The sequence below is a fragment of the Rhea pennata genome, chromosome 8 (assembly GCF_028389875.1).
Source record: "Rhea pennata isolate bPtePen1 chromosome 8, bPtePen1.pri, whole genome shotgun sequence".
Lineage (NCBI taxonomy): Eukaryota > Metazoa > Chordata > Aves > Rheiformes > Rheidae > Rhea > Rhea pennata.
In genome coordinates, this window is record NC_084670.1 from 10,349,062 (window position 1) to 10,376,944 (window position 27,883).

At 39.9% G+C, this 27,883-nt stretch overlaps 1 protein-coding gene across 5 annotated transcripts; it reads left to right on the forward strand.

Moving 5' to 3' along the window:
- Positions 1 to 2,538: 2,538 nt before the first annotated feature.
- MKNK1 (MAPK interacting serine/threonine kinase 1) lies at positions 2,539 to 27,103 on the forward strand. 5 transcript variants are annotated; one of them, XM_062580898.1, is made up of 16 exons: positions 2,540 to 2,618; positions 2,992 to 3,096; positions 3,564 to 3,652; positions 4,171 to 4,273; positions 7,308 to 7,408; positions 10,908 to 11,006; positions 11,700 to 11,797; positions 13,278 to 13,357; positions 14,770 to 14,843; positions 18,049 to 18,153; positions 21,229 to 21,284; positions 21,857 to 21,952; positions 22,916 to 23,110; positions 23,623 to 23,787; positions 24,429 to 24,472; positions 25,298 to 27,103. In XM_062580898.1, the coding sequence occupies exons 6-16, from the start codon at positions 10,910 to 10,912 to the stop codon at positions 25,524 to 25,526; spliced, it is 1,239 nt and encodes a 412-aa protein (XP_062436882.1). In that variant the 5' UTR covers positions 2,540 to 2,618; positions 2,992 to 3,096; positions 3,564 to 3,652; positions 4,171 to 4,273; positions 7,308 to 7,408; positions 10,908 to 10,909; the 3' UTR covers positions 25,527 to 27,103. The 5 variants fall into 5 exon arrangements, with proteins under 5 accessions (XP_062436883.1, XP_062436882.1, XP_062436881.1 ...); XM_062580897.1 differs by having other exon boundaries at positions 3,588 to 3,652; XM_062580900.1 differs by having other exon boundaries at positions 3,588 to 3,652; positions 24,432 to 24,472.
- The last annotated feature ends 780 nt before the right edge of the window (positions 27,104 to 27,883 follow it).

Sequence of the window (27,883 nt, forward strand, 5' to 3'; positions counted from 1 at the left end):
ACTCTAAATTTAGCAAGTTTACATCTTTTATTTAGTTTATTACTATGAGTGGTGGATTGAAATGTCATCCAAACTGAATATGACCTTTTAAAATGTCAATCTGAGTTGGTATGAAAAAAGCTCCTTTGTGTCAGGGATACTTGTCTGCAAATGAATCCACTGCTCAGCCTTCTAGTGGGAAATATTTACCACAGATAACTGTCCCTGGTTGAGCCTTTCTAACATTTGAGAATTGGATCAGAGCTCCTCTCTGTAAAATAGAAAGAAGGGGCTTATCTGCCAACCACAAAGCAAGAGCCTTGCTATTAGTATGGTTCGTTTTTTCGCCTGTTTGCTTGTTTTCCCTCTGCGCACATGCTTTTGTGCAGAGCTGCAGCTTTGTGTCTCTCCTGAGAAGACAACCTGATTGTTTTTATAGTCAAATATTTTTACAGGCAGTAACAAATCTAAAGAAGAGATAAAGTTGAAAAAATTAAAATCTCCATTTAATAGCACTCATTTAAAAAGACCAAAAAACATAAATAGCACCTTTGTCTTTGCCTCTTTGATTTTACAGTGCTGCTCCTCTTCTGTAGCTATAGGGATCACAAACAGGGAGATTTATCTTCCACTGGCAGACAAAAAGGGACAGCAGTTCTGAGGAGGTGAGGAAATAAATGTGGGTAATAAGGCAACTGAGTAAATGATTCAAAAGAGTGTGGAAAAATGAGAAAATGCATCCTAACAAAGAAAGGTTGGGGCTTATCCTAGAGGAGATTTAAGCAAGCAAGGCTGGAATACAGATAAGCTGCTGAGGGGTGGCTTGTGTTTGGTATCTGCAGAAGAAGCAAGTTAAGTGTACAGCATTGATTTCTGCAAGTCCTTTTCAGGTTTTGGCCTACAGCAGTGCTTTCATTCTGTTTCTCCTAAAATTCCTAATTTCATTCCTAGCTCCTTAAACACACTTGCACCCTGAAACATGAAGCATTTAAAAAGCACGCATGTGGGATGAAGACAGTGAACTCTTGGCACAGCTGAGCTGAACTCTGATGGAGGTACGGCAGAGCTGAGGTTGCTTTCTTTTCCTGCAACCAGACAGGTGGTTGGCATCATAGCAACATCACCCACTTGCTCCTGCATGTCTCACAGGAGATGTTTGACCAGGGCTCAGAGCAATAACTGGGACCACTTGTAGAATAGTACATTCAGTGAAAATTCCCATGGAGCAGCTTGGAGCAGCACAGTGGTGAGGCACAAAGCAGACAACAAAGATAAGCAAAACAGTGGTAATTATGTCTGGACATCCAGGTGGACCTCGGGAATGAAGACAGATTTATATTAATCTTCTTGGTTTGTATTACTTTACTTTTTCTTATGTTCTTAGTCTGATCTGCTTTAAGGTATATCTGGCTTACTGAATGTCAGGAGACAACACAAACACCATCCTCTTCAGCCACAGTGCTCTGAAGGCAAAGAGACAGAAGATTCTTCCTTTGCTACCTGAGAGATTGCCAAGATAGGCAAGCACCTAGGTGGCTCCTCAGGCTAAACCAGAAATTTATGAAAAATCAATGGCTTGTATAGAAATGCTTGCAGAGGAAACAGAGAGAAAGCACACAAGGAAATGAACTTTCAAAATATTGTGCTGCTGGCATTGCATAGACAGTATGGTTTCAACTTGGTGAGAAAGCTGAGAGAAAACAGATCTGAACTCACGAGATTTCTAGAAAGTCATTTGTGTCATCCGTCTTGTGCCCTAACACACTGCTGGAACATATATTTCATACAAACAGAAGATGTGATAGCCTGTTTTTCTTTTTTCTTTTTTTTTTTTTCTTTTCTGAACTCACTATGGTGCTTTCTGAGAAGTTACTGCTCTTACAGGATGTCCTGATTTTTGTTGGATTAATTACTGTCTTGCTCCACAAGCAGTTCTCAGTGCTTGACTGTGCTGCACAGCACCAACTGGTCCTAATTCACCTCATTTCCACCCTAAAGCTATAGCAGGGCTGTCCACTCCTGAAGGGATGTGTCAAGGAGGAGAAACAAGAGAGGAAGAAGATATAGCTGTGCAAAGAGGGAAAGCAACTTTCTTGCTGTTGGTGGCTGTACAAGACTGCGCTTGTCTGTAGCTGAGACTCGAGCGCCTGCCGCGGCCGCGCAGGAGCGGGCAGAGGGACGTGAGGGACAGCGCCGGCAATGCAAGACGGTGTCCGCCGTGCTCTTGGCCTTGGCAGCCACCAAGCCCCACGGCTCAGGCTGAGGGACGGCCTGCCCCGAGGGGCGCTGCGCCCTCCTGCCTCGTGGGGACAGGGTCAGGTCTCCTGTGAGGGCGCCCATTTCGAGCCGCCAGCCCAGCTCGGGGGGCAGCACCCCACTGCGCACGCCCCCTCTCTGGTGGGGGGTGACAGCGCCGCTCCCCGCCTCACGGCGCCCGCACTGCGCACGCGCACCCGCCCTGCTCGGTGGGCTGCCGCGCGGGGGGCGGGGGGAGGAGGGGGGTTCGCGCAGCGCGCGTGCGCGCGGAGGGCGCGCGCCCTCTTCCGGGCGTTACTCGGGGGCCCGCGCGGCCGCGCGCATGCGCTTTCCCTCTCTACGGAGCCTGCGCTCCCGCCGCGGGAGCGGCGCGCGCCATGGAGGTGAGGGGCCGCCGCCGCGGGGGCGCGCGCGCGCGCGGGCCCCCGGCTCTGTGGGGGCTCCCGCCGCCGCCGCTGCCGCCGCGGCGGGGCAGCGAGGGGGTGCGGGGAGCGCGGGGCGTTACCCCGCTGGCGGGCAGCGCCTCGGGCGGCGGCGGCGGCATCAGCTCGGGCTGCAGCGCTGGGGCGCGGAGCCCGTCCGGTCCCTGCTGGTGACAGTTGAAAAGCAGTAAAATTTCCGTGCGGCGCGGGAGCCGCGAGTGCCGGGGCCCCCGCCCGAGGGAAGCGGGAGTTTCTTTTTGTACGGAGCTGGCTATTCCCGGACGGCTTAAGCGCTGTGTTGCGTGTATAATATCTTTTTTTTTTTTTTTAATAGCCTATAAAGCTTCGCTGATTTCTATTAAGATTTCTGGAGCAGAAGAAGCCTGGACAAAGGAAGGCAAGTGAGCGTGTCGTTTGACCGTTCACAAGCAATCTTCTGGTATTTGGGCTCTTCTTTGTAGTTTTTATCTGTCATAAAATAGTGAGAATTATGCCCCTTTCCCCCGGGAACACCGGAAACCTGGCTCGTTCTAACACACGTTTTAGCTGTGCAGTGTGTGCTGGTCTGCCCGGGGTGACCTTCGAAGCGGTTCGAAGGGAGTAGGAGTAAACGCAGGACACTAACGTGGCCCTGACCACAGCTCTGCTACTACCTCAAGAGTTTGTGTGATAGCCAAAAACCAGCCCGTTCCCAGATGCTGTTGGCACTTCTGTGTGGAGTGCCAGGTGGACTTGTGTAAAAATAAACCACTGATTAAAATTTTACCCCCTCATACTTTTATATTTGGTCATAAAAGTCTCTTTTCTTTTTTCTCTCTCACGCAGATTTATGCCATACAGCTAGCTCAAGAAGACTAGCATGTTTTCTGATAACTGTTAATAGTATAATTTGGCTGTTTTTTTCAGAACAAACATCTTTATGCCTTGTAGGTGCTGGATGGAAGTAAGGCAAAAATATGCTTGCGGAGCTGAAGATCTTCCACTACAGGTTTAAGGTATTTGTTCTTGCTGTTGGCAAGCTTCCAGGTAAAGTAGGTTTGGGTGCCTTGGACACTTGAAAGTCTCTTGAAGTTGAGTATTGTCAGTCATGACATTTTTTTGCTAGTATGAATGTTGTATAAGAACTCTTCAGTGTTTTCAAAAATCTGTTCAGTACTGTGAGGAATTTGCTCTTGTATTTCAGTCTTTCTGATAACAAGGTATCAAAACACAGATACAAATTTTATGTAAAAATTCAGTGGGTAAGGGCATTAATATGGATGTTAATTAGAGTTGGGAGTACAGAGGAGGGGAGAAAGGAATAAAAGTCTTGCTTCAGACTTTTAAAACACTTGTTTAGATTAACCTCTTAAAACAAGCTTGTTTACTAATATGAGCATGTATTATGTAGCCTTTTTTCTAGTTGAGAAATGTTATTATCTGATCATTTGTGGGGAGTCAAGCAACAGCAGGAAATGCTTCTCTTGTAGCTGTGTTAAACTTCTTAGAAGATAACTTTTCATTTTTCTCTTAGGTTTACACTTTAAAAGTAGCAAGAGAGCCAGCTGGGGCTAGAGAAGCTGATTGGTGATGCAGAATCTTCTGAGAGTTCTTGATGCCATCAGGTGTGGAAGAGGGTAAGCAGCTTACTGTTTTATAAGTGCCCCTCAGAACTTACTTGCCCTGTATGCTTCCTCAATTTAAAACTGCTCTAGGGGTTAGAGAAACTCTAAGTAGATAAGTCAAAATACTGTTACATGGATTTCTTCTTTTAGAATATGTGCAGTCTGGAGTTTAAAATAATTTTGCAGTTGAGTTCCTACTGCAGTGTGATGGAAGCTCTTGAATATTAATTGTCTGCCGGTGGACGGTAGCATTAAATATCTTACTTAGCTATACTACTTCATGTGCAGTATGTGCAAGGAAGGAAGATGATTTTCAGTGCTGTAGCCAGGGTGTATGCCTTAATGTCCCAGGCAGGGCTTAGTGTTTATTTTTGTTCGCTAGCCTGGTAAAATATAATGCATTACTATGTCTTATTATTCATGCAGCTGCCTCAAAGGCATTCCCACTTTATCCTAGATCAAGAAATTGAAAGAATTACAGTTTATTTTTAAGCACCTCTAGTTTTGCGTGTTATTTTTGCTGTTAGCTCATAGCAGGATCAGCTCACTTGTTATCATAGCAGGATCAGCTCACTTGTTATCCTCCCCTCTGGAAAGATACAAAGGCAAACAAAACATTTCTCTTGCTGTTATTCTGAGTGACAACTGATATGTTTAAAGAAATGCGTGTGTGTCTGTAAATGTAGACAGATCTCAGAAGAACTGCTGTCTGAAGCGTGTGTGCTACAATATGCTATTTTCTCCTGACAGGTGGGGGACATGAAGGGAGTACTTAATGCTCTCCACTGTATTAACATTCTCCCTGTTTCCTCAGTAGTAATCACAGTGAAGTAATAAATTGGGGTGGGAATCTTTTGAAGTAACTCTGTATTATACAGCATTATACAGCAAAACAACAAGTGAGATCCACCCATTGCTGGATGGTCTGACTCAGAGCCCTCAAAAACACCATGCTTAGCTTGCAAGGGAAGTGGCTAGCTGAGAGTGCAAAGTGTTAAGAATCTGCAAGTTGCGTACACAGAAAAAGATACGAACACAGAAAGATACGGTGACTCCGGTCTAAAAGTATGACAGAACGGAATCAGAAGGAGAAGTACAGATGGAAGGAAAAAGATTGTTGTAATTTTGTATTCTATAGAGTGAAGGATTTTAGAAAGATAGTGTCAGTTGTTGTGTATGCGTTCCTTTGAGGAAAAATTCTCAATCTTGTCTTCTCAAACTTGCTCCTCCTTGAAATTGGGTCACCCAGGCTTCCTATGGACTTCAGGATGTTCATTTAAAAAACATTCAGATATCTTCCCAGTAAGATGCGAGAGCATTAACATTTAAATTCCTCCTTATCCATGCATAATTCAGATTGAGAAATAATACAAGAAACCTTCTTGTAGAGAGGGTAAGAAATTTGCTTCTAAAACTAAGAATGAATTATGGCAAGCTACTATAAAAATGAATGACCTATAGGAATGCTCACTTAAAGAGTTTTCATTTCAATTTTAAAGCTGTACAGAATAAGAATGTTAAAATAATCAGTCTCTGGGTTTGATACAGGGATCTCATATAGAATTGGGCTTTTTTCCTCTTCAAACGGGTGTATCTCTTGACCTGCCATGTAAGCGCAGTTAACCACTGTGCAGTCACTTTACAGAAGTTGCTTTGATTTTTTTTTCTTTTTCTTTTTTTCCCCCCCTGTGTGAGGTTCCTGCAACTAGCAAGTCTCAACAGGATTGGCACCTGCTGAGTGACTCCTTTTTCATGATGAGCCACATCTATATCATTCAGAGTACTGCCTGAAGAAGGGAGGGCCCAAGGATGATGTGATGTGAGCACATGAGTTAGAAACAGATTTCAGGCTCAGCTTTCTCTCTCTCTCTCTCTTTTTTTTTTTTGTCCAAAGCTCTGTCTGGATGTCTGAAACTTTGAAGTGGCTTAACTTTTTTAGAGTTTTGAGGACATAAATTTCTGTTTGAAGTCTGAGAATCGTAGATATGTCATACTTGTGCAAGATAGGAACTTACTCATGCCAGTTTCATTGAATCTCATTGGTTGGATATGTAAACGCTGGCTTTGAAAATAAGTGTAAATCAAGGGAGAGAAGTTGGATGCTCTTCAGAATATGCACAGTAGTCTGTTGTTCAGTTAGTCAAAAAATAGTGTTTTCAAGTCTCAGAGAAGCCTCAGCAGTTTTCTCAGTGGGCTTTTACTCGGTCTGAATAAAAAAAAAATCTTTGCTTTTGCAGTATCTGTGGGACAGTAATGTTTCTGTAGTTGCCCTTGTTTAGGTGTCATCTTGGTGATCTGAAATGTCTTGTGTTGACACATCCTCTACAAGTTTATTTCCCCTGTCAAATTCAGGGTTGTGGCTATTTTCTGTGAATCCACAAAGGTTTTATTCGAGGGTCACGATTCTCCTTTTCTTGTAACAGCTGGTCTTATCTGAACATCACTGTTAATTGTCACTTGCTAGGAGTGAGTTAGGTACTGGTAGTACCTATTCTCAGCAGAAAATTTGCAGCTGTGGAAAGTGTTTACTCATGCTCCTGGTCTGTCTGAGCTTGTTCAGCTGCCATCAAAACCAGTTTCAAAATATATTTTAATTTGGTGACCACAGAGACTGTTCTGGCTGTAGTTTTAGTGCTCAGTATCTTGATAACCAGTTGATCTAGGGTAGGAGCGTGATTCTTCTTGTCTGTGAAGAGTAATGTTGTATTTTATTCCTCAACTCATTATGATTTTTCCAGTGTTAGAACAACTAGAACTAATAAACACCAGAAATCCCTCTTTTGTTTTTGTAAGAATGTAAGGAGGGGGGCTACTCTTCAGCTGAAATGAATGGAGCTCTGGGAATCTTGTTATCTTTTGCCTTCTGTATTTCTGGGTTATAAAATCTGTAATGTGGGGGCATGCTCCTGCTGCGTGTTCCCAGTAAGCCCGTAACAACTGGTTCTTCTGACCTCTTGAGACTCTGGGCACTACCCTAACATATATAACAACATTTATACAACTTCTGAATGTAAATGTGATCATCTTTGTTACTTTTCTTTTACAGAACAACCCTGCTAAGGCAAGACCCAATTTTGAAGGAGATGGTAGTACTCAAAATCACTGCTTGAACTGCTTTCTTTTGCTGAATTCAAACGCACAAACAAGGTATCTGCTTCTTAATAGAAAAAGGCATCCAAGAGCTCCCAAGACATGCATATGCTTATGTATTTTTAAAAAATACGTCTCTGTTTTCCTTTGGGAAAGCACATTCAAATGAAAGGCATGGCTGATTTTGGCATATTTGTATGCAGAGTATTGGGAAGCAAGATGAAAGGGGACTTTTTTAAGATTGGGATGCAGTTAACTTATGGTATTTGTTCACTTTTCAGTATTTGTGAGTTGTCTTTATGATAAGTGCTGTTGTTCATCCTTTTGAAAACGATGTAGAGGCCACAATAGCAGTAAGGAAGGGCTTCTGTCTTAACTATCACCTTCCCACACAAGACTGAATAATGTACGTATTCAATATTGTTTCAGCATGGAATTACAGTGATAATAAAATGACAAGACTGCAGTTTAAACAGAAGCTTGCTCTCTTTTGCTTGCACTATGGAATTTGCTGGGCTATGTTATTCTATGGACAATAGTCCTTACCTGACTATAAGAGAAGGACAGACCAGAACTCAAATTGTTCGTTGTTTCTTCAGCTTTGTCAGACTGCTAGGCAGACAGTAGTCCTGTAGAGAAACAAACTAACTCTATTATGATTGAGAAGGATTTAAGAAGTGCTCTTTTTATCAAAGGTTTGACTATCTGCTGCAAATAATGCTTGCTAAACAATGTGGCATTGTACTCCCACCTCTCTGTACTCCAGCCAGCCTAGACTGCAAGGTGGGTGGATGAGCTGGTTTGGTGGAAGGAGGGCTGAGCTATGATGTATAAAGACCTTTAAATGACATACGTTTCTCTTGGACCTGATGTGTCCATGCCCTCTGCAGCAGTTCATCCTGTCTCTGAGCTTTCCGTGTGGCAGGGAGAGTTTCCTGTGAGCCTGCAGTATCTGTGTCACTCAAGGTGGTCCTGCAGCATGCAGGACACCTCAACATTGTGTGGATGGTTGAGGGTTGCTAAGCGTCAATAGAAACTCTTTAGCATACTGCTGTTTTGGTTTATATGGTCATAAAAACCATGCATTTCTTTGAAAGCTTGAAGAATAGCTCGTCAAGGAAGTAGAACCCCTAAAACATTTAGCTGGACTAAAGGCATTTATTTTCTTGTAATTCCCATTGTTAATTAAGCTTCTTGCTGGTTCGTTAAAACAAATAATGAGAATGAATAATGAGAATGAAACTGTGATAACTTTAAAGGAAAAGTTCTTTTGACAGAGAAGTGAACAACACAGTGCAATGAAATGGCAGACCAGAGGGGTGATAAAAAGTTAATATAGCAAACATTTCATGCCTGATAGCAAATTTGATCTAGACTATAGGTTGGAAACATTAGTTTTTCAGTAATTTGGTTTCTGTATACAAGTCTAGTGAATTTTCTGGTTTCAAAGAAGCAGTTCTCTGTAGTTTAAGAATTGACTCAGACTAAAGGGAATTGAAATAATGTAGTAAACTGTGAAACACCAGGTTATAAATATCATGGCCAACTGGTAGAGTGTGGGAAATGATTGTGAAGAAAGAAATATGTCAGCTCTGCTAAGATGCAGGATTCGTTTCCTGTCTTTTTTGCGTAATTTTTATCCTCTGTTATGAGCCCTGAATCTGTGTAATATTTGAAATGCCATAGAACCTGTTTAGGTATGACTTGTTGACTTGCAGAAGCTTAGGTCATTAAAGTAACTTGATAAACACCTTCTGGAAATCAGGCATCATCTTCGAGCGGAGTAGCTCTCTCTCTAAATAGCTCTGTTTGTTGTTCTGATTCCCAACTCTGAATAGCTTCTATTGCAGATTAAACTCAGGGAGATTTGGAACTTGCTGTTAAAAGCTAGCCATCTCTTTATGTTAGAATTCAAAACTGCATGGCTGTAAGTTTGAGTTAAAATAAACTTTTTCAAAAGTTGGTGAAATGTATGCCTGTATATTTCTCAGTGTATTTTAGAAGTCACTTGTGTCTTCCATCACAATAATATCTTAACACATTTTACTTAAGATTTGAAAATGGTAACTTACTACGCTTGAATAGATGACTGTGGCTTTGAGAGATACATTTTTAAGTGTTTCAGTTAGCTGTTGTTAAAGTGAAATGGCTTTCAAAATAGCGCTTATCTCAGATTTTAAGACAACTTGTGAGTTTTAAGTGACACTCAATAGCTACTACTGACAGATATTGACGAGAAAAATACCTTTTCCTCATCTTTTTGTATTTTATGTATTGGTAGGCTGCTGTGTAGTATTTTCGGCCTCAGAGCTTCTCCTGTGTTTTAGAAACACTTTAGAAACAGCGAAAGGCAGAAAAATGTTTTAAAGTTTTTTTTTTGTTTTTTTTTTTTTTGTTTTTTTTTTTTAAAAAGACCAACAATCCTTTCCAGCAATTTTAAAAGGCCTTTTGTTAAAAGAGGATTGCTAGAAAACTTTTTGGTTTTTAAGGCGTGATCTTTTTCATTGCCAGTATTATCATAATTTTACTGTCTTGAGGAATTTACTTTTTTCTGTACTATAGATCTGTAAATGTGAATTTATTTGGAAATACCACAGCTGTAAAATGTCTTACAGTGCTTTGCTACAGCCTTAAAGACTTTGAGCCAAAATTTTTAACTGTTAGGGCCAACCTGGCAGGAACGTGACTGAACTTAAAGAAGTGTTCATGTGAGTAGAGTGTGGAATTACTTAAACTTTTCAGAAATATGCTAGCTGTATGAAGGCACAGAGAAGTATATGCACTGCTTTGTTAGACCTTCCCTAAGAATAAGTGCGTGTTTTTTTTTTTTTTTTCCTTTTCTGCTATATTAGTTTGCTTCAGTGAGTTGTTACCTCTGACTGACTTTTTTAAACATCTGCAGATGTATGATGCAGGATAAGTATGTAAAGGCCAAAAGCACTGCTTGTTTTGGAGCATAACTTATCCACTGATCTGCAGTTTAGGAAGGGGCATCATGGTTCTGTGAGGACTTGGGCTGGCCTGTTGGAGGTATAAACTGATCTAGATTGCCGTTCTGACTTGTTAATCCTTGTTTGCTTTATCTTGCTGTGTTGGAGGATTCCCATTCTCCACTTTTGTTTTGGGAGCTCATTTCCTTAAGCAGTGTCACTTAAAAATATTTTGAAACAGCAGCACAGCTCTATGCAGAGCACCTTTGTGAAGGCTGAAAGTTCTGTCTTGCTTCTGTGCACATTTTGGGTTGATGGTAGCTTGTGATTGTTGGCAGGGTTACTCCCATGCTTTAACTTTGTATGCTGCGTGAGGAGGAGTCATAATGGTCACGTAGTTATTTTTGTCTGTTTTTAGACTTGTTTATCAAACTTCCTCTGTTTTTCAGTAGCACTCAAATTGTATTTTTAGGCCCCCTCTGATTTTAGGGGGAGAGATGGCAGCCTGTGATGAAGAGCAGCGGAAAATCTTTGAGATAGCTTAACATAAAGATACAAGCCTGGGTTTGTTTTTAAGTAAGGCAATTGATTGTATATTAAAGGCACCTTTATGTTCTGCCACACAGAGATGGTCAGCAGTCAGCCTGTCCCCATAGCAGACAGTGGGAAAAAGAAAAAGAAAAAAAGAACCAGAGCCACAGATCATGTCCCTGGAAAGTTTGAAGGTTGGTGGCAGTTCCCAATCTCTAATCTTAATGCTCTAATTTCTTTCGGCTGTTCTTAGTTTTCTTAGCTAAACATTACTCTTTGGCCAACATCATAATTTCATGGTTCTGTTTTTCTTTACCCCCTATGTTTTAATCTTTCACTTTTCCTTTAGTGGGACTAAACTCATCAGTGTCAACTTCTAAGTGGGGAAGTAGCGTTGTTAGGTAGATCGCAAATCAAGAGGGTGCTTATCTGCTGAGTTTAAATATTAACATTTCAATTATACTTAAAATACCCAGTGCAAGTAGATTTTGTATGGTAGGTATTTTCTGATCAAGGAGAAATGAAATGCTTTTTATGTGAGAAAATCAATCTTGGTTTTAAATGAAGATGAGGAAAGTAGATGAGATTCTAGCAGTCACTGAGGTATAAAATGCTTGCTGTATGAACAAATTGTATTTTTGCTGCTGGAATAAAATCTACTTTAAATTTGTTTAGTTCTAAAGGGTGGGGAAGATGAAAAAATGAGACATAATTAAAGCTGATGCATCCCCCCTAGTAGTGCATAAATCTATTTCCCATCTTCATTACTAAGGGAGCTTTTTCAGTTGCTATCTCATGAGGGATGCTTATTAGGAAATTGCTTGTCTTGATCTTATTCACTGAAATACCATGGCTAATGTCCCCTTTGTGCTGGATTTCTTTGGCAGACTTGTACAAGCTGACTGCTGAGCTCCTTGGTGAAGGAGCATATGCTAAAGTTCAAGGTGCTGTCAGTCTCCAAACTGGGAAAGAATATGCAGTAAAAGTAAGTATAAAATAAAAGCAGTGTCACTTCTGTCTGTAATATATCTTCTCCCCTCTTGCATCTCAATGAAAATCTGAAAACCTATAATGGAGTGTGTAATTCTAGAAAATTCTTGATGCTTGAAATGAGCCTGCATTATAACCATTGATAAATCTGTCATCCTAAGTATCGTGCCTCCTGAGTGGACTGGGATATCAGCCAAAGATGGAATTCTCAAACAGTAAATGACAGATTATCTATGGTGGCTAGATTTCAGGGCTTGCTTTCTGCTTGTCCTGACTCAAATGTAGTCCTAGCAGTTTTTATCTCCTCTTACGAAAGAAAAGGAAGAGTCGTTATGTACAGTGGCCTACCAAATAATACAAGCTTTTGAGAAAGCTGCTTAGGGCTCAAAGAGCACCAGTTACTGCTACCAGTTCATAGAAAGCTGTCTTTTTTTTTTCTTCTTTTTTTCTTTTTTTGATGGAGGTGAATCTTCTGCATTCTGAACCTTGAGCGGTAGGGCTCTTTTACACGCTTGTGGCTGTGTTGAGTCCGCAGTTAATTATAAGCACAAGTAATAGGAATAGGAATCTTTATGCTTGATTCTGTTGCAAAAACTACAGGTGCAAAGTTTTAAGCCTTTTCAACTTTGATCCTGTGGATGCTGAAAGTTTGCATACTCTTTATAAAATTTTTGAATTTGAAAATCTAAATTGAAGAAATAGCTGCTTTATGTATTAGGCATGTTTAAGCACTAAGTCCCATATAGTATTTTCAATGATTGCCTGTTCTTTATGGGAGAATTCTAGGTGTAAAAATGAGAAATTGATATCGACTGTAACATAATACGATTGTATTTGCAGTGATGTCATGCTTTCAGTTCACATAGATGTCATTTAAGATCAGCCCTTGTCCTTGCCCTCTTTCAGTCTGAGGAGTGTATGAAGGAAGCTAACTTCTGATGGCAGTGCAGAAGGGCACTGAGATTCCCTATGTGTTGTTTTTAGTAGGTTATGTTTTAGTATTAGATTTCTATGAGGTTTGCACTGTGAACCAAACTCTCATTTTGTGGTTGATCTGGTACTATTTTCTTAAATGCTTACAGTGACTGATCTCTTCTTCTTTTTTTTTTGAGTATTAGATGTTTGATATGGCTCCAATTTATTTTTTAGAATAATTCAAAAGGATTTCCTTTTCTGTATCTCACAGTTAAAATGACACAGGAAAAGCCTTGTGGTAACTGATCGGCAGCTGTGGTAACATGTGGGTTTGGTTCCTTTCTTCTCTTCCTTTCCTCACTTGTGTTGTCCTTTAAATGCCTTCGAGAGTTCTGCTAGCACCATAAGTGGCTGGCAGATTAGAAATTAAATCAGCAAAGGTGGAGTTTTTCTCTATAGCGGGCATGCCTGAGATTCGAGCTCTAGATCATAGTTACCCAAAGCCAGAGCCATGTGCACAGTTACTGCAGTAATTTTTCAAATATGGACTCTTTCCACAGATCATTGAAAAAAATGCTGGACACAGTCGGAGTCGGGTTTTTCGGGAAATAGAAACGCTGTACCAGTGTCAGGGTAATAAGTAAGTATAGGTTCTCATGTTTATTTAACTGTCTTGTTTTTGAAGCCTCTTTCTGATTAGATTAGGACCTTTGTGGTAGTCTTAACACCAGTTGAAATTTAGACTTGTGACCCATTCAGAACAGGATTTTTTTTTCTTGTATCTGTGAAATTTAAGGAAATGCTTCCAGATCAAAAGTGACATAACTCATATAGCAGCTGGTTCAGTATAGCCCAAATTTCTTCAGTTATGTACAGATTTTCATCAAATGAGGAGGTCGCAGGGGTGAATTTCAAAATGTTATTTCACCGTCAGCAAAAACTGACCAGATTGCCGGTTACTGTTGAAAGGGACAGTCTTGCTCTTCCTTTCCTTCCCATGTGATCTGCCCTCCTCTTAGTGTAAGGCTTCCTGCTTTTGTGTTGAAACTCTTACATCAGCCAAAAACTAGTTTCTAATTTGAATGAGTGTGCTGAATTCACACAGCCGCAGACAGGATGAAGCAAATTTAAAGCTGCCACTTGTGGCTGAAAAGCAGGGAGTAACTTGCACTGTTAGTGGCAGTGTGCTCTTTGTTCAAGGCAATTCTGAAACCATGTCACATGTTTCTGTTGATCTGTAGTTGCAGAGCTGTAGGATATATTCTATCCGTAGTGCAGTTGTGCCCCTCATATTGAGCATTTGTTACAAATTTTTAGTATAGTACTTAAAGACAATTTAAAACCAAGTTTATTTACCAAACTCATGGGCTTAAGTTGTACTGTAGAGAAGCAGGTATCTTTGTTCTGTGTGTGGTTAAGAGTATGTGTTCATCCAGTATGTAACTGATTAAAAACTCAAGCTCTTGTGACCACATGCCGAATTTTGCTTTTATCTTTATTCAAAGAATAGAAAGGTCTGACTTCTGTTTGACATTGTGACAACCTACAGTGTTTGTGTTGTGCTGCAAACACCAAAGTCTATGTCTAAACAGGGTTTAATCTAAAAATGGTAGGTACTGTGCTGGTCTTAAAGTTCTACTGACAGGTGTCTGTCTTCTCCAAGCACTGCATTTTGTTTTGTGACTTCCAGGGAGAAAGAATGCCAGTCTAATTATTTTTTTTGTTCTTGCCTGCAGCACAAATACTCTTCCAAATCATTAAATACAATGTATTATCAGTTATCTTCCTGCTAATTGAACAGTAGCAGAACCCTTTGACAATCCTGCTTGTTGGAGGTTTTAATGTTTGACCTGTTCCTACTGCTTAAGTTTCAGTATGAGTGGGAAATGTTTTTTAATGCCATAGGCAACCAAAGCAACTTTTTAAATTAGCATTTTTATTTTTGGTTATTTCTGGCACTTTCTAATTATGCACACTGAAACTCTTCATTGTTTTGCTTACACTGTATATTTGTTTCTTCTGCTTCCCCTGCCCCCTTTTCTTTTTTTAAAGGAACATTTTGGAGTTAATAGAGTTTTTTGAAGATGACACGAGATACTACCTTGTCTTTGAGAAGCTGCGAGGAGGTACCGTACAGTAGCTGTTGCTTTGTTCATTGAGTTATCTTGGTCCTGCTACTGAGATGGAAGTTTTGGGATTATATTAGCAAGTCGGTAGCACTTTAGAACAAGAAGAGACACAATATGGCAGGTATTACACATGCTCTTTGTACAGCATGGGGCAACTGTGGCAAAAAAAAATAAATAAACAAACCTCCAGTTGTAAGGCATTCTGCTTGTGGCTGTTTGAGAGGGCCAGTCAAGTGGACTTGTATGGTCCCTGGTCTCCACCATTTGACACTCATATGGAGAATGAGAAGGCTGTATCATGCACACTGTGAGCTTTCTCATACTTGTCTGCATTGGATATAATTTATTAATTTCTGTTGTGCCAAACCATGAGTTAAGAGTATGATCCACCTGCAAGTATATATCATGAGTTTATCATGATACATACTTCTGTCCTCGGAGCACCATTTATTTTCTGTCTATGAAGGTTTTCAGCAGCAAACTGTATGCGTGAGAAATGCAAATTCTTTCAGTATAGGTGAAACAAAGGAGATCTTCTCAAGAAGGGCACTGGTTTTCTTGAGTGATTAAAAGCTTTTGTTTACCTTCTCTTACAACCACTGCATTATTTCACTGTGATTTCCTCTGACACTGTTGCTTTTCCTTAGTGCACACACTTCTCTGATAAATTAGCCTGCTTGCACTATATTGTAGTCCTTCTAGGACTATAAGTGGTAGATAGGGATGAATCTGCATTTTTTTTTCTTTCTCTTCCTCTCTCCACGTCCTTCCCCAGTAGTTAACCCTCTTCTTTAAGTGTAGCAGTATGGTTGTCAGTATACCTGTGTGGATAATAATGCCGTATCATATTCTTCTTCTTAGCTACTATTTTTACGGTTTTCACCTTGGATTGAGGGGCTGCTAGTTTTCTCTCTGAAAATGTCAACGTTTGAAGTGTTTGTTAGTGTGAGTCTGATTCTCAAAGAAATAATGGGAGCTACAGATTCTGGTGTTGGTATAAGCGGTGTGGCTGGTACAAGTGAGAACATTCATCTTGAATGCAAGCATTACTTTAATAACTCCAGCCTTGAGATGGATTGTTAGCTAGAATGCTGGGTCATAACTTGGGACTTTCCATTTTCAGCTTTACCTTCCGGTAGCTGTGGAAACTGAAGGAGCTCTGCTGCCATTTTAGTTGCAATGTGTACCATGATTTGCAGAAGCCATTTAGTAACTTTGCCTGGCAGTGTTGGAGCATTTCATTACTGAAAGTGTTAAAATCCAGCTTATTTTAGTGAACTTGCATGATTTAGGAGTCTTCTCTTCGTCTTCCCCGCCACCCCCATATGTTTAGGGAGATGCTATCGGATACTTGCTTTCTGACGAATGCTGAAGAGATGGTAAAAACTTGAGTGGAAGTGCCTTGTTACTTTGTAGGATTCCTCTACCTGGGTTGAAAATAAAGTATGTAGAGCATGTTTTTCATTGATACTGATAAAATTCTTATCTGAGACAGTTTAGGACATTACCTCTATTTGGAAAGGTGATCTGAAATAAACCTTCAAAACCTTGGCATTGCTTGCTGAGTGAATTGAGTACTAAAGGTGGCTCAGTCTTGTTTACTGTAAAGTCTGGGAGCTTTTCCATGGGGATGAAAACATTTCAAGAAATGTTATTATTTTCTAAAGCTGTAAAGAACAACTCTACCAGGAAAACCCTTAGAACTCTGTGCCCTTAGGAAATCTGTAGCAAGCTAGAAAAGGTTGTTATCAGCAAGGGGAAAGTTGTATAGTTGAAATCTGATAAACTATTCTAAAATGGCCCTCTTCCAGCCATCTGAAACAGTGTTACAAAGTATATGGGACAGTCTGTTCATCTATCTTTCTTCTTTATGACTGTATATCCTGGTAAAGATCTTTCCTTTTTCCTGTTTCAACTGTTGCTGTGGAACAGTGACAGCAGCATTGATGGTATAAGAACAGGACTTACACAGTAGAGGATGGGAGGTTTCCTTGCACATTTACAATTCAAGAATAAATATGAAATCACCAGAGATATAAAATGCTTACTGTATTGGGGGCTGATCACAAATGGCAGTTACTTCTTCGATTTCTTGATGCTTTAATAAACTTACTTCTCTGAGTAAGAAATCTGAGGACAGCAGTAAGGTTATTTGGTGGGGGCTGGATCTCCATGGAAAATACTTTTTTTTTTTTTTTTTAATAATGTTTTGAGAAGAGTGATAGCGTTAGAGAAGATAAGGAATCAAACCTTCTTTCATCTTTCCTTAAAGGTATACCAGAGGGTGCTCTGCCTGTAGGTTATCAATCCTTCAGTGTGTTCGAATTTGAATGTCTTTTGTGAGACCCCAGGCAAATTCTGCCTGAGCCTCACCTTGATGTGAGCGGGAAATGTAGTATACGTTTTAAACTAGAGCTCTTTTATTTGTTTATTTGGGTTTTTTTAATGATATAGAAACAAAAAATGTTTCAATTGAATTCTGGTGCAGATTTTCAGTTGGCACATTATACAGAATGAGATACAGTTCATTCAGGTGTACAACAGGCATGGTATTCTGTGATCTGGAGGAGACTGGTTTTGCTGAAGGGCTATGTCCATGCTTAGATGAGGTTTGTGTTTTACTAGAAGTACTACCAAGTTTCTGTTCTTTGCATTGTGTGGAATATAGGCATGTCAGTAGTGAGATGTGGGGCAGTATTAAGTGATTGCCTTACATGCTTTCCTTAAGCTAGAAGGCTATGATTTGTTTGGAAATTATATACTGCCATGCTTGCGTATTGAGGCTGCTCATTTGTACCTTATTCTTTGTCATTTCCCCTTTCAGAAGTTGGATGCTGTGAAAGACTGTTAATATAATTTCTCGTGGGGTTTTTTTGTTTTCATGATACTTGGTACTAGTCCTTCATTATTTTCTGAGTTCTTCTACATGAGAACATGAATGGTGAAGCTACCATTTCTGCCATGTAAATATCCTAATAAGATTAGGGTAGTTCTAGTTACAGCTGACTCTTCAAACTGACTTCTCTTTGGCCCTGCACACACTTAATCCAGTTCTCCTATTACTGCAAACTGGTACTAGCTTTGGGATGTTAAGGCTCTGCCCATGCAGAGACATTCTCAACTTAGGCAGCATTTATATTAAGGATTATATTTATTTATATATTTCTATTCACGTAAAGGTTTTCTTCACCTAATATTACAGGTTCGATATTGGCCCATATACAAAAGCGGAAGCAATTTAATGAACGAGAAGCAAGCAAAGTGGTGAGAGATATTGCCTCTGCTCTGAATTTTCTTCATACAAAAGGTAAGAGAAGGCTCTCTCCATCTTTACTGGTTGACACTCTTAAGATACAGAAGCATATTTTATTTTTAAGTAGTCACAAGTCAGCCTTAATTTTACTAGCATTTCTGTTTCCAGTGAAACCAAATGACTGATCTATTTTTTTCCCCCCTGTAATACTTTTTGGATAATAATATATTAGCCTTAATAATCAGCTGTGTTAAGATGATAAGTATAGCTTTTTGAGAAAATAAAAGTTAAATCAGTAGCCAAGAAGAATTAACACTGGAGTTGAATCTGTTTGCTTGTTCTTGTTACCTAAGCTACCATTTAAAGGTTACTCAAACAAGAGCTGTTTTTTTTTTTTTTCCTTTTAATTTCCTCCTCTTTCAGATCTACAGAGATTGTTTTCTGTATTTACCCAGAATTTCTGCTGGTTACAAGAACTCTTTGTTTGTAGGAGCGTCTGTTCTCCAGTCTCAGGGCCTCAGTGTTGAGTCAGAGACCTACAAGTGAACCCTAGTCCTTGTTTGAAGTGCCCTCATTTCATTAGGGATCTTCTCAGGTTTAAAAACAATTATATTTGTGGAAAGTCCTTTTAATTTAAAATGTATTCCTTCCCCTTTTCCTACTTGAGAGCACTCTTCTTCTATTTTAAAATATCTGTGTGTGTGTGTCATTTCTGCAGTGTGTATGAATGCAGAATGTGATAGATATCTTTAAAACCTCTCCTATGTCGTTGTTATCTGATTCTGCATCGATTAAACAGCTTTAGCTAGTGTGTACTTTCATTTTGTTACAGGGACTATTCCGAATAGAATGGCACATAACTGGAGGCTATGTTTATTACTAGATTTTTTGATGACAGTAAACTTATTCTCTGCAGTCGTTATTTTGCTATTCTGATTAGCCAGGTTTTATGGACAGTGAGCAGATCTAGGTTTGCTGTCAACATTGTTGACTGACCCCACATCAATAAAAATGTTCAAACATAGACTTTAAGTCACAGGACTGCTTGTGTCCTTGTGTAGTGGGAATTACAGTGTTTGTGCCTTGATAGATTGAGCCTGTTAAAAAGAAAATCGTAACAATGCGTGAGGAATAAATAAAGTGGTAAAGTTGAGGAATCTTGTCATCTGCTGTGACTTTTGAAATGACAGTTAATTTGGATGTGGAAGCAAAGTTAATTTGGATTAAGATTTTGGTAACCTTTATAGCCTGGCTATGTGATGAATTATAGCCTCAGATCTGCAGAGACTTTATTCTGAATACCTTGTTTTTTTGAGGATTTTGAATTTGAGTTATGGGGAAATAAGGAAGAGGAAGCTGGAGAAATACGTAATCAAGTGTTTTAGGCTGCAGCTGCTTAATAGTTGTCTCAGGAACACAGTTCAAGCTAATATCTTTCTCTAGTGATCTCTCAACCTTTAGTTTTAATTCCCCTTTCCCCAAACAAAAGGAGAGTGATTCATTTAAATGGCTTCAGAGAAGCAATTCAGCTTCTTTCTTGTCATTTGCTGTGAATTATTACACTGGGGACATTGCTGCAGAATTGGCTGCAGTGGCATCCCCTTTGATTTCTTGTTCTCTCTGTTTCTTCTGTGTGACATTAAAATAATTAGTAAGTTGCATACAGAACACTAAAGTAAACAGGAAATTAAAACAGTTTTATTGAGCAGCTTAGCGGTGGTAGTGCTATAGCTAGATTCTTTCAAAAATAAATTTGAATGAGGACAACTAATTCTTTTGCAAGTGGTAGTTTAAAACTCAGCTAGGTGGTAATACTGCCTTACACCCACTTGAGATGCATGTACTTTATTGCTAATAATCCACTGGAGGATCATTTAACGGGAGCTGTTTTCTCAGCACTGTGCATGACTGCAAAATGAAATAAAATCTTACATAATCAGGCATTTGAATTCAAGCTGTAGGTTTTTTTTTTTTTTTTTTTTTTTATGTTGTTTCACGTTACAAGTCAGACAGCTGTTGGAAGGTTTGTCAACTTGCTGTAAATGTTGTCATGGACTATCTTGATAGATTCCTTTATAGTGTTTCCCCTCTACATTATTTACACATGGGAAAACTGCATCTTTATGGAAGCTCTGAATCCTTTAGGTCAGTGGAATATCAGTTCTGTGCTTTAAGTCATATCTTGTGGTTTATGCTGAAGAAAAGAGATTAGAAATTCCCTTACATAAAGATTGTTGGGATGCCTTCTTATAATATGAAGTAGTAACAAATGTGCTTGAAGCATATTAAAAGCAAGGCTAGAATCCAGTTAAACTGTTGCCAAGTTGCTTGTGTGATTTGACTTCTTTTTTTTTTTTTTTTTTCTTCTCACTTTCTGCCTTCTCATTAAGTTTGATCTTATTAAATGGAGGATTTCCAGAAACTGCATGTGAAGAACTGCTCTAACAATATAGAACCACCTTTGCATATGAATTGCATAGACAGATTCTTTGGTTTTCCATGTCAGGCTTGTTTATTCTGGCAGCAATTGAACGAAAGGGTCATTTGGTGGTTCTCCTTTTGCCTTTTCTTCTGTATCTCAAACCAAACCCTTTAATTTTTCTTTTGTTTCAGCAGAGAGCACACAGCAGTATCTCACTGTTAAAGGGATGGTATTTCCATCTGAGAACTTGTGGTTTTCTTTGGGGGAGGATGTCTCAAGTATTGTCTGTACTAGTTCAGGAAAGTGCCAAGCCTTCTCTCTGGAAAGAAGGATCTTTACTGCAGAGAGCACAAAAATTCTTTGACTAAATTGAGTACACAAGTAACCTTTCCTACAGGTCAGTCATCTCGGTAAGCTGCTTTTAATTAACGCAATTTGGAGTAAGCTAAACAGTTCCAGTGTTAGAAGGTGGTTCTTTTCTTGACTGACTTTCCTGTATATCTAAGGATGGTAAAAACTTAGTAGGATGAAGTAGTGATATTTTATAAATATTCATCTCAAGTCAGTTACTTGCCCTATCGTTAGGCAGGCTTTGTATAGCAAACTCAGGCCTAGAATATTTCCCAGATCATATTCTAACAAAGGGAAGTAATGTGAAATAAAACTAGAGTGAGTCTTCTCTAATGAACCTCTTTCCTCTTATTCAGGTATTGCTCACAGAGACCTGAAACCTGAAAACATCCTGTGTGAATCTCCAGAAAAGGTGCTACTCTGTTCTCTTAACCTTCTGAAGTGTATTTTTTATCCTGGTTTCCAAAGACACTCCTCATGCTCTCAGTTTTGTTCTTGAAAACTTGTGAACCCACTGGCCACCTTCTACTAAATTTAACAGAACTGAAGCCTAGGTGAGACTAAATTCTTCTGTGAGCTGTAAGAATGGCTAAGATATAAAAAGCTAACATTCTTAGAGAGGGCAAGGCAATTACAGCTTAGCATCTCATCTGTTCTAATTCCCAGATGGAGAGGAGATGTTTACAGTCCAGCTGATCACCTCATATATGGCTCCCAGGTTGTCCTGGTGTGTGCTGGCACTTGTCCAGCCAAATAGATAATTAATACAGAAAAGTCAGATGCTGGGGACATAGAAGCAACTGGAGTAGAGGAGGGACATGAAAGAGTGGAACATACCTGTAGGATATTGCATTTCACCAGTCCTGCTGCTCACAGAATAACTTGTGTTCTGTCTTGGAGTTTTCCACATGGTGTTCCAATATATATATATATTGAATTAATCTCTATTTTCTGGGCCTCTTAATATTTTGCCCTTGTTTTCAGGTGTCACCAGTAAAAATATGTGACTTTGATCTTGGTAGTGGGGTTAAGCTGAACAGTGCGTGTACTCCAATAACTACTCCAGAGTTAACTACGCCGGTAAGAGACCTGTTGTGACTTCTTGCTTTTTGTCTTCTACCGTAAAATACTTTTTCATGTCTCCAGAGAATAGCTTCCAAGTGGCTTACTCGCAACCACCCTCAGTAGTGGATAGATGATTTTAAGCAGGTGTATTGTCTTGGTTTCCATGTTGTAGAATGAATATACAAAGACACAGGAATTCACCAGGTTATTTCTCCAATTGACCAGAAAGTAATCCATTGATCCTGTTCGTTTCTTATGCTGTCAAATAAGGAAGCTTTGTGGGTTTTTTCTGCTTACGAGTTGAGTTTGAACCTCAGTTCTGTGTCCATTTCCTCGAATTAGAATTTTATAGCTAGGACTTGAGGACTACAGGGAAGTGTAAGCTCGGTAATCAATGTATGACCTTATAATCCATATTAATTTGTGAAACTACCGTGCTGTGCTTCCAGCATTATTTTGAAAGAAAAAAACTGACAATTTTGTAGTAAAATCCATTTTTTAAAAATTGCTTCCCTTGGTATACTTACTTATTTTCTGAAAAACCTGATAACTAGTAGGTAAAGTTTAAAAAAACTGAAATATGTAAGTGAGCATTTTGACCCTATATATAGAATCATAGATTTATATGGAGCAGTGTACCATTTTGCTGAAGAGCAGTAGGAACTCTTTCCCTTTCTCTAAGGCCTCTGTAGTCCTCACTCCTGAAATGTGTAGCTAACAATATTTTCTTGTGCAGTAGGCACAAAATGTTTCAAAGCTCTTGGCAGTTCCATTTAGCTACTGAGGATTGTGGCAGTTGTGATTTGACTTAACAAAGTAAGGTCTCCAGTCAAAGCCATAATTAAGCTTCAGTAGTCGTTGATGCCCAATTTCGTTCTTCAGACTAGGTAACCTACCATTAGCAGAGAGCAGAATGATAAAAATCTGAGTCTTGATTCAACCCTTCCTTTGAAAACTTGCTTGAATTTGGTTTCCTAGTGTGGGTCTGCAGAATACATGGCACCTGAAGTGGTTGAAGTCTTCACAGAGGAGGCCACGTTCTACGATAAGCGCTGTGATCTTTGGAGCCTGGGAGTGATTCTGTACATCATGCTCAGTGGTTACCCCCCTTTTGTGGGCAACTGTGGCACAGACTGTGGCTGGGACAGAGGAGAAGTCTGCAGAGTTTGCCAGGTGAATACATAACCTGGGTGTACCTGGGAGTGAGTACTTCACCCTGTGAACTTAAGGTTTGTGAGACTTGCTATAAAACCAGCCATGAGGAATTGTGTGTGTAACCCAACTAGTTATCTGGGAAAGCAAGCCCTCAGTAAGAAATGAGGGTGGTGATGTAAAAGTTGTGTGATGATGATAACCCTTTTTAATTTAAGATTTCTCCTTTTAATGTGAGATCTCATAGCTTTCTGGAAACTGGGTATGTTGGCTTCATAGTTGCTGGAGAGAGGGGTGTTGTCAGTGGAAGATTTATCACATCCATCTAAGGATGCACTGAATACCTCTGTGGAGCTGCCTTGATCTCTCCACTGACTCCATGGGGAGACTGAATGGTTTCAGCTGTCGCATTAGATGGCCAAAATTTGGTGAGAAGGATTCCATCCAAAAGGGGTCTAGATCTTTCTGACATGGAGAAGTCTTCTGGTTGCAATCCAGTTGCTATTTAAAATAAAGGATTTTTCTTTCACTAGAACAAGCTCTTTGAGAGCATTCAGGAAGGAAAATATGAGTTTCCTGACAAGGACTGGTCACATATATCCTCTGATGCCAAAGATCTCATCTCAAAGTTGCTGGTTCGTGATGCCAAAGAACGACTTAGTGCTGCTCAAGTTTTGCAACATTCATGGGTTCAAGGAGTACGTATTCCACTTTATTTTTTTAATAGTTCTTCTGAGTCATAAAACAAGCTGCTCCCTCTCTCTAAGCATTTAGTGGATATATTGTATATTTCAATGCCCTTATCTTGATTAATTAAATGAGATCCAGTGGCTTAATTCTTAATGAAACCGTGTGTGGTAAATACTTGGAGGAATCTGTCAAGCACTAAGTATTTTATTGTTGTTGTTGGTTTGTGTATTTAAATGGCTTTCTTGTGGGTACCAAGCACTGCAGTACGCAAATTATTATGTTACTCTTTTTAATACAATCATGCAAAATGCTTGTAGCTTCAGCATTAAAAGAATGGCAGCATGATCTTCTGTTTTAGTTCCAAGTGTAGGCAAGCACAGATAGACTCTCTGGAGAACTTTTCAAGCTTTAATCTCACACTTGCAAAACTTCTGCAATACTGTGGTTAACTTCTGGTGGTGGAGGGTAAGGAGGGACATTCACTAATGTCAGCAGTGATTTGTGAAGCCAAGGTGCAGTAGTGTGTATGCAATATCAATTAGTTGTGAAGATTTGGGGGAGTAACCTGTCTTCTATAACTTTCTCTTGAGAAAGCTTGGTCCTCAGCCACTACTGTGTAACTAACTTTCTTAACTACCTCTTCTTCTAGCAGGCTCCTGAGAGGGGATTACCTACGCCACAAGTTCTTCAAAGGTAATCTTTTAAAATGTCTGTAAACTCAGGCACCAGCTGTTAGCAAAGGAATGAGGGGAAAAGATGAAATGTAACAAATCACAGGCTGGGAGAGGAGCTTCATAAATACAGCTGCAGTAATTTTGTTAAGAACATTAGAAATACTAAAGCTCTGTGTTTTTTTTTTTTTCCCTTCTTTATGATCTAATCTTGCTTGTTTGTGGGAAAAGCTTTGGAGAGGATTCCTGCGGTGCAGAGCTAATCTTAGACTGGAAATAATGACAGTTTTGTTAGTTGGCTGCCCAGGAGGAGAAAAAAAGGCATAAAGGCATGTGTTATCCAAAAAGACTGCGTTCTGGTGTGTGAATATTCATCACGCACAGACTTGCATCAGAATCCCACTGAAGTTGATGATGATCACAGTATCAATTTAAATGCAAGTAGGGCAAGCTTCGTTTAAAGTGATTTGTTGGCAGATTCTGTATGCCAGAGGGCCTGAGTCTTGCATCTCTGGTTCTATTTCCATCACTGCCACTGGTGATTCCAGGTCCTTCCTCTCCTCAGCAATGCATTTCCTTAAGTCAGTTGTGCAATTTATGGGGGTTGCAGTAAGACAGCAGTGTTTCACACTCCCGCCTTTTTAACATGTAAAAACTGCAGCGTGGTATCTCAGGTGGCTTGCCCAGGTTTACATGGGGAGTCCTTGGCAGAACGAGGAATGAAATGTGGTTGTTTCCAAAATCCTAGTGTACCTTTGTGTATTGCCGGTTGTCACGTTGAAGAGAGATGCAAATGTTAAGTGACTTCACATACATGTTGTAACTACTTTTTTCTTTTCCCTTAAAGGAATAGCAGCACAAAAGACCTGACACTTTTTGCTGCTGAGGCTATAGCCCTTAACCGCCAGTTATCTCAGCATGAGAGTGAGCTCAACATGGAGCAGGAGAACATTGCACATGCTGTATGTTCCATGAAGCTTTCTCCACCATCTAAGTCCCGCCTCGCCAAGCGCAGAGCAATGACGCAGGCCACCAAAAATGATGACTTCCAGCCAGTTCCCCATAAAGCCTTTTAAACTTCTTTCGCGCTATGGATTGGCAAGATTGGCCTGTTTTCTTGTTTGGATCTTCAGCACCTATCAAAGCTTCTCTATTTCTGACTTTTGATTAGAAGCTTGCTCTTTTGAAGCATCTCATAACTTTAAGGGGATAACTTTTTATGGGAATGTTTCTTTGCCTGTCAGATTTGGTGCATTAAGATAATGTAACTGATCTTTTTAAACTAGAGAAGATGTTTGCTGCTAAGTTATCTGAGGTGGTAAATCACTAAGCTTTCTTTGTTTTATCCTTTAAGGAACACACTCTAAAATGCAAACTTGAAAATGCCGGAAAAAAGGCTTTTCTTGCTTTGCCTGGCAAAGTGTCAAAGCTCCCTACCTATGACTGCTGTCTTTGATGGTAAATCTTCCAAGGCGCTACTGCTAGTGTGAGCAGCAGGGGCTGTTTCCAACCAACAGTGCCCTTTTCTCTGTACCCTCAGGAAACAATGACGATTAGGTGAATCTCTGTCACCATTACCTTCATCGGGCTTAAATTGTGTGTGGATGATATTGTAAAGGTCCAAGCGTTTGTCAGGCTTGTAGAGATGGAGGGAACAGGGTTACCTTTTTTTCTTTTCTTTTTTTTCCCCTTCTCCTGTGGATGGTTTGTACATCAGCATGTGGGACAAAAGCTGGAAGAAGGTGGTATTTCTTTGACATCTTTTTGTTCTCTTGAGTAGAACATGTGCCATTCTCAGTTTTCTTTATCCTGTGTGCCCTTCTCTTACTGTTACATTGTTAAATCCAATACCATGATATAACAGATGAGTTTGCTTAGTGTCTGTTTTTTCCACATTAATGCTATCCTCAGTTATACTTTTCTGCTTTTAAACTCATATCACTCAAGTTCTTCTGTATTGCATTATCTGGAGTTCTTAATGTGAATGGACAGGCTTCAGTAAATTTTGGTGTGTGAATAATTAAGAATTTCCAAAAGCAAAGGTACGTTTGTGAATAAACAGTGCTGCAGCTGTGGTAGTTGGCCTCCTGCAGTGATCAGGCCAGATAGGTAAAATTCAGATTCTCGTTCTAGTGCTGCGGTGCCCTGGAGCTTAGGAGTAATTTGAAAAGGTACTGTCTGAACGGCTGAAGGTTTTGGATGACCAGAGTGAGGTCCCTGTAGAAAAGGATGCCAGTGTTGAGCACTTTCTGAAATGTAAGCTGTGAAAATTGGGCCACTAAGGTGCCCCATATGATGCATCTTAGACTTGCCAGCTGTTTCTGAAGACGTTTGCTGGTGTGCAAGGTGGGGAGAGGGAGGAGGCTTCCAAGTGCTAGCACAAACCTTTCCAAGCAGCATGAGAAGGAATAAAGTAGCTGATCCAACAAGCAGTTGGAAATTGAGGAGTCAAAGCTGAGTATCTTTGGCCTATTCAGAGTGGTTTTACAGTATCTTTTAGCAGTGTGCATATGAATATTTTTATACAACATGCTGTATTTTGTGATTAATATTAAAGTTCTTATTTAAATTATTTTATACATTGTGTCAGTGAAGGGATTATGAAATGTATTTGCCTTTGTTTTTATTAAAATGTTTTAAGTTATAGAGTTAACTCATTCAATTCTGCGTTTTTTGTTCTTCATGGGGTTTTTTTGGCGACTTTGAAAAATTGGGAAATACTTGCTTCTCTCTGTGACACCGGGTTTAAAGCATGCTCTGAAAACTAAGTATACCTTCCTCTTCTGTAATTGTATTGCTTTATCAGTCTCTGGGGCTCTGGTGATCTCAGCTCTCTAAGTGAGATTAAATATGACTGCACAGAGAAGAGTGGTCCTTTTTGACCTTTGTGAGAGATCGTTTAACCACGTTTCATGTTCTTCACTTCGATTTGCAAATGAAACAAAGATCCTAGAGCTTGTCCAGGAGCAGTAGGTGCAAAGCAGAATATTCCAATTGGATGAAGCCCTGAAGCCACCAGGCCCCAGAACTTCACATGCCAGTAGTAGTGGGAAACGGGGCCATTAACAGCGTTGCTTCCCCAGAAGTGAGTTCAGATGGATTTGGTTAAATCTGGTTTTCTGGCCTTTTCTTTGCAACTGCTGCTCACTGGTAGAGTGGGCCCAGCAGGAGCAAGTAAGTGTAACGGTGACCTGAAGTTACTGTTTCTGTGTTCTTGGATGTCCTGTTCTGGACAGCCAGTCATTTCTTCTCTCTTCAAAACCCAGCATGGAAAGTGAAACTAATGCATGTATCTGAGCACAATGAGGAAGAAACTGGCTTGCTGCCCAGATTTGTTTTCTCTTTATAAAAGCGGGCTTGGAAAGAGAGGATAAAGCAGCCAAAGACTGTTCAGGGATACTCTTGCCATTTACCTTAATCTAGAGCAATTACT

What these genes read in the sequence shown, in the direction of transcription:
- MKNK1 (XM_062580896.1), top strand. Translation starts at nt 10,892, where the DNA reads ATGTTCTGCCACACAGAGATGGTCAGCAGTCAGCCTGTCCCCATAGCA. An exon ending in GGAAAGAATATGCAGTAAAA is followed by an intron (nt 11,798 to 13,277) that starts GTAAGTATAAAA and finishes CTCTTTCCACAG; the next exon opens with ATCATTGAAAAAAATGCTGG. An exon ending in AAGTCTGCAGAGTTTGCCAG is followed by an intron (nt 23,111 to 23,622) that starts GTGAATACATAA and finishes TTCTTTCACTAG; the next exon opens with AACAAGCTCTTTGAGAGCAT.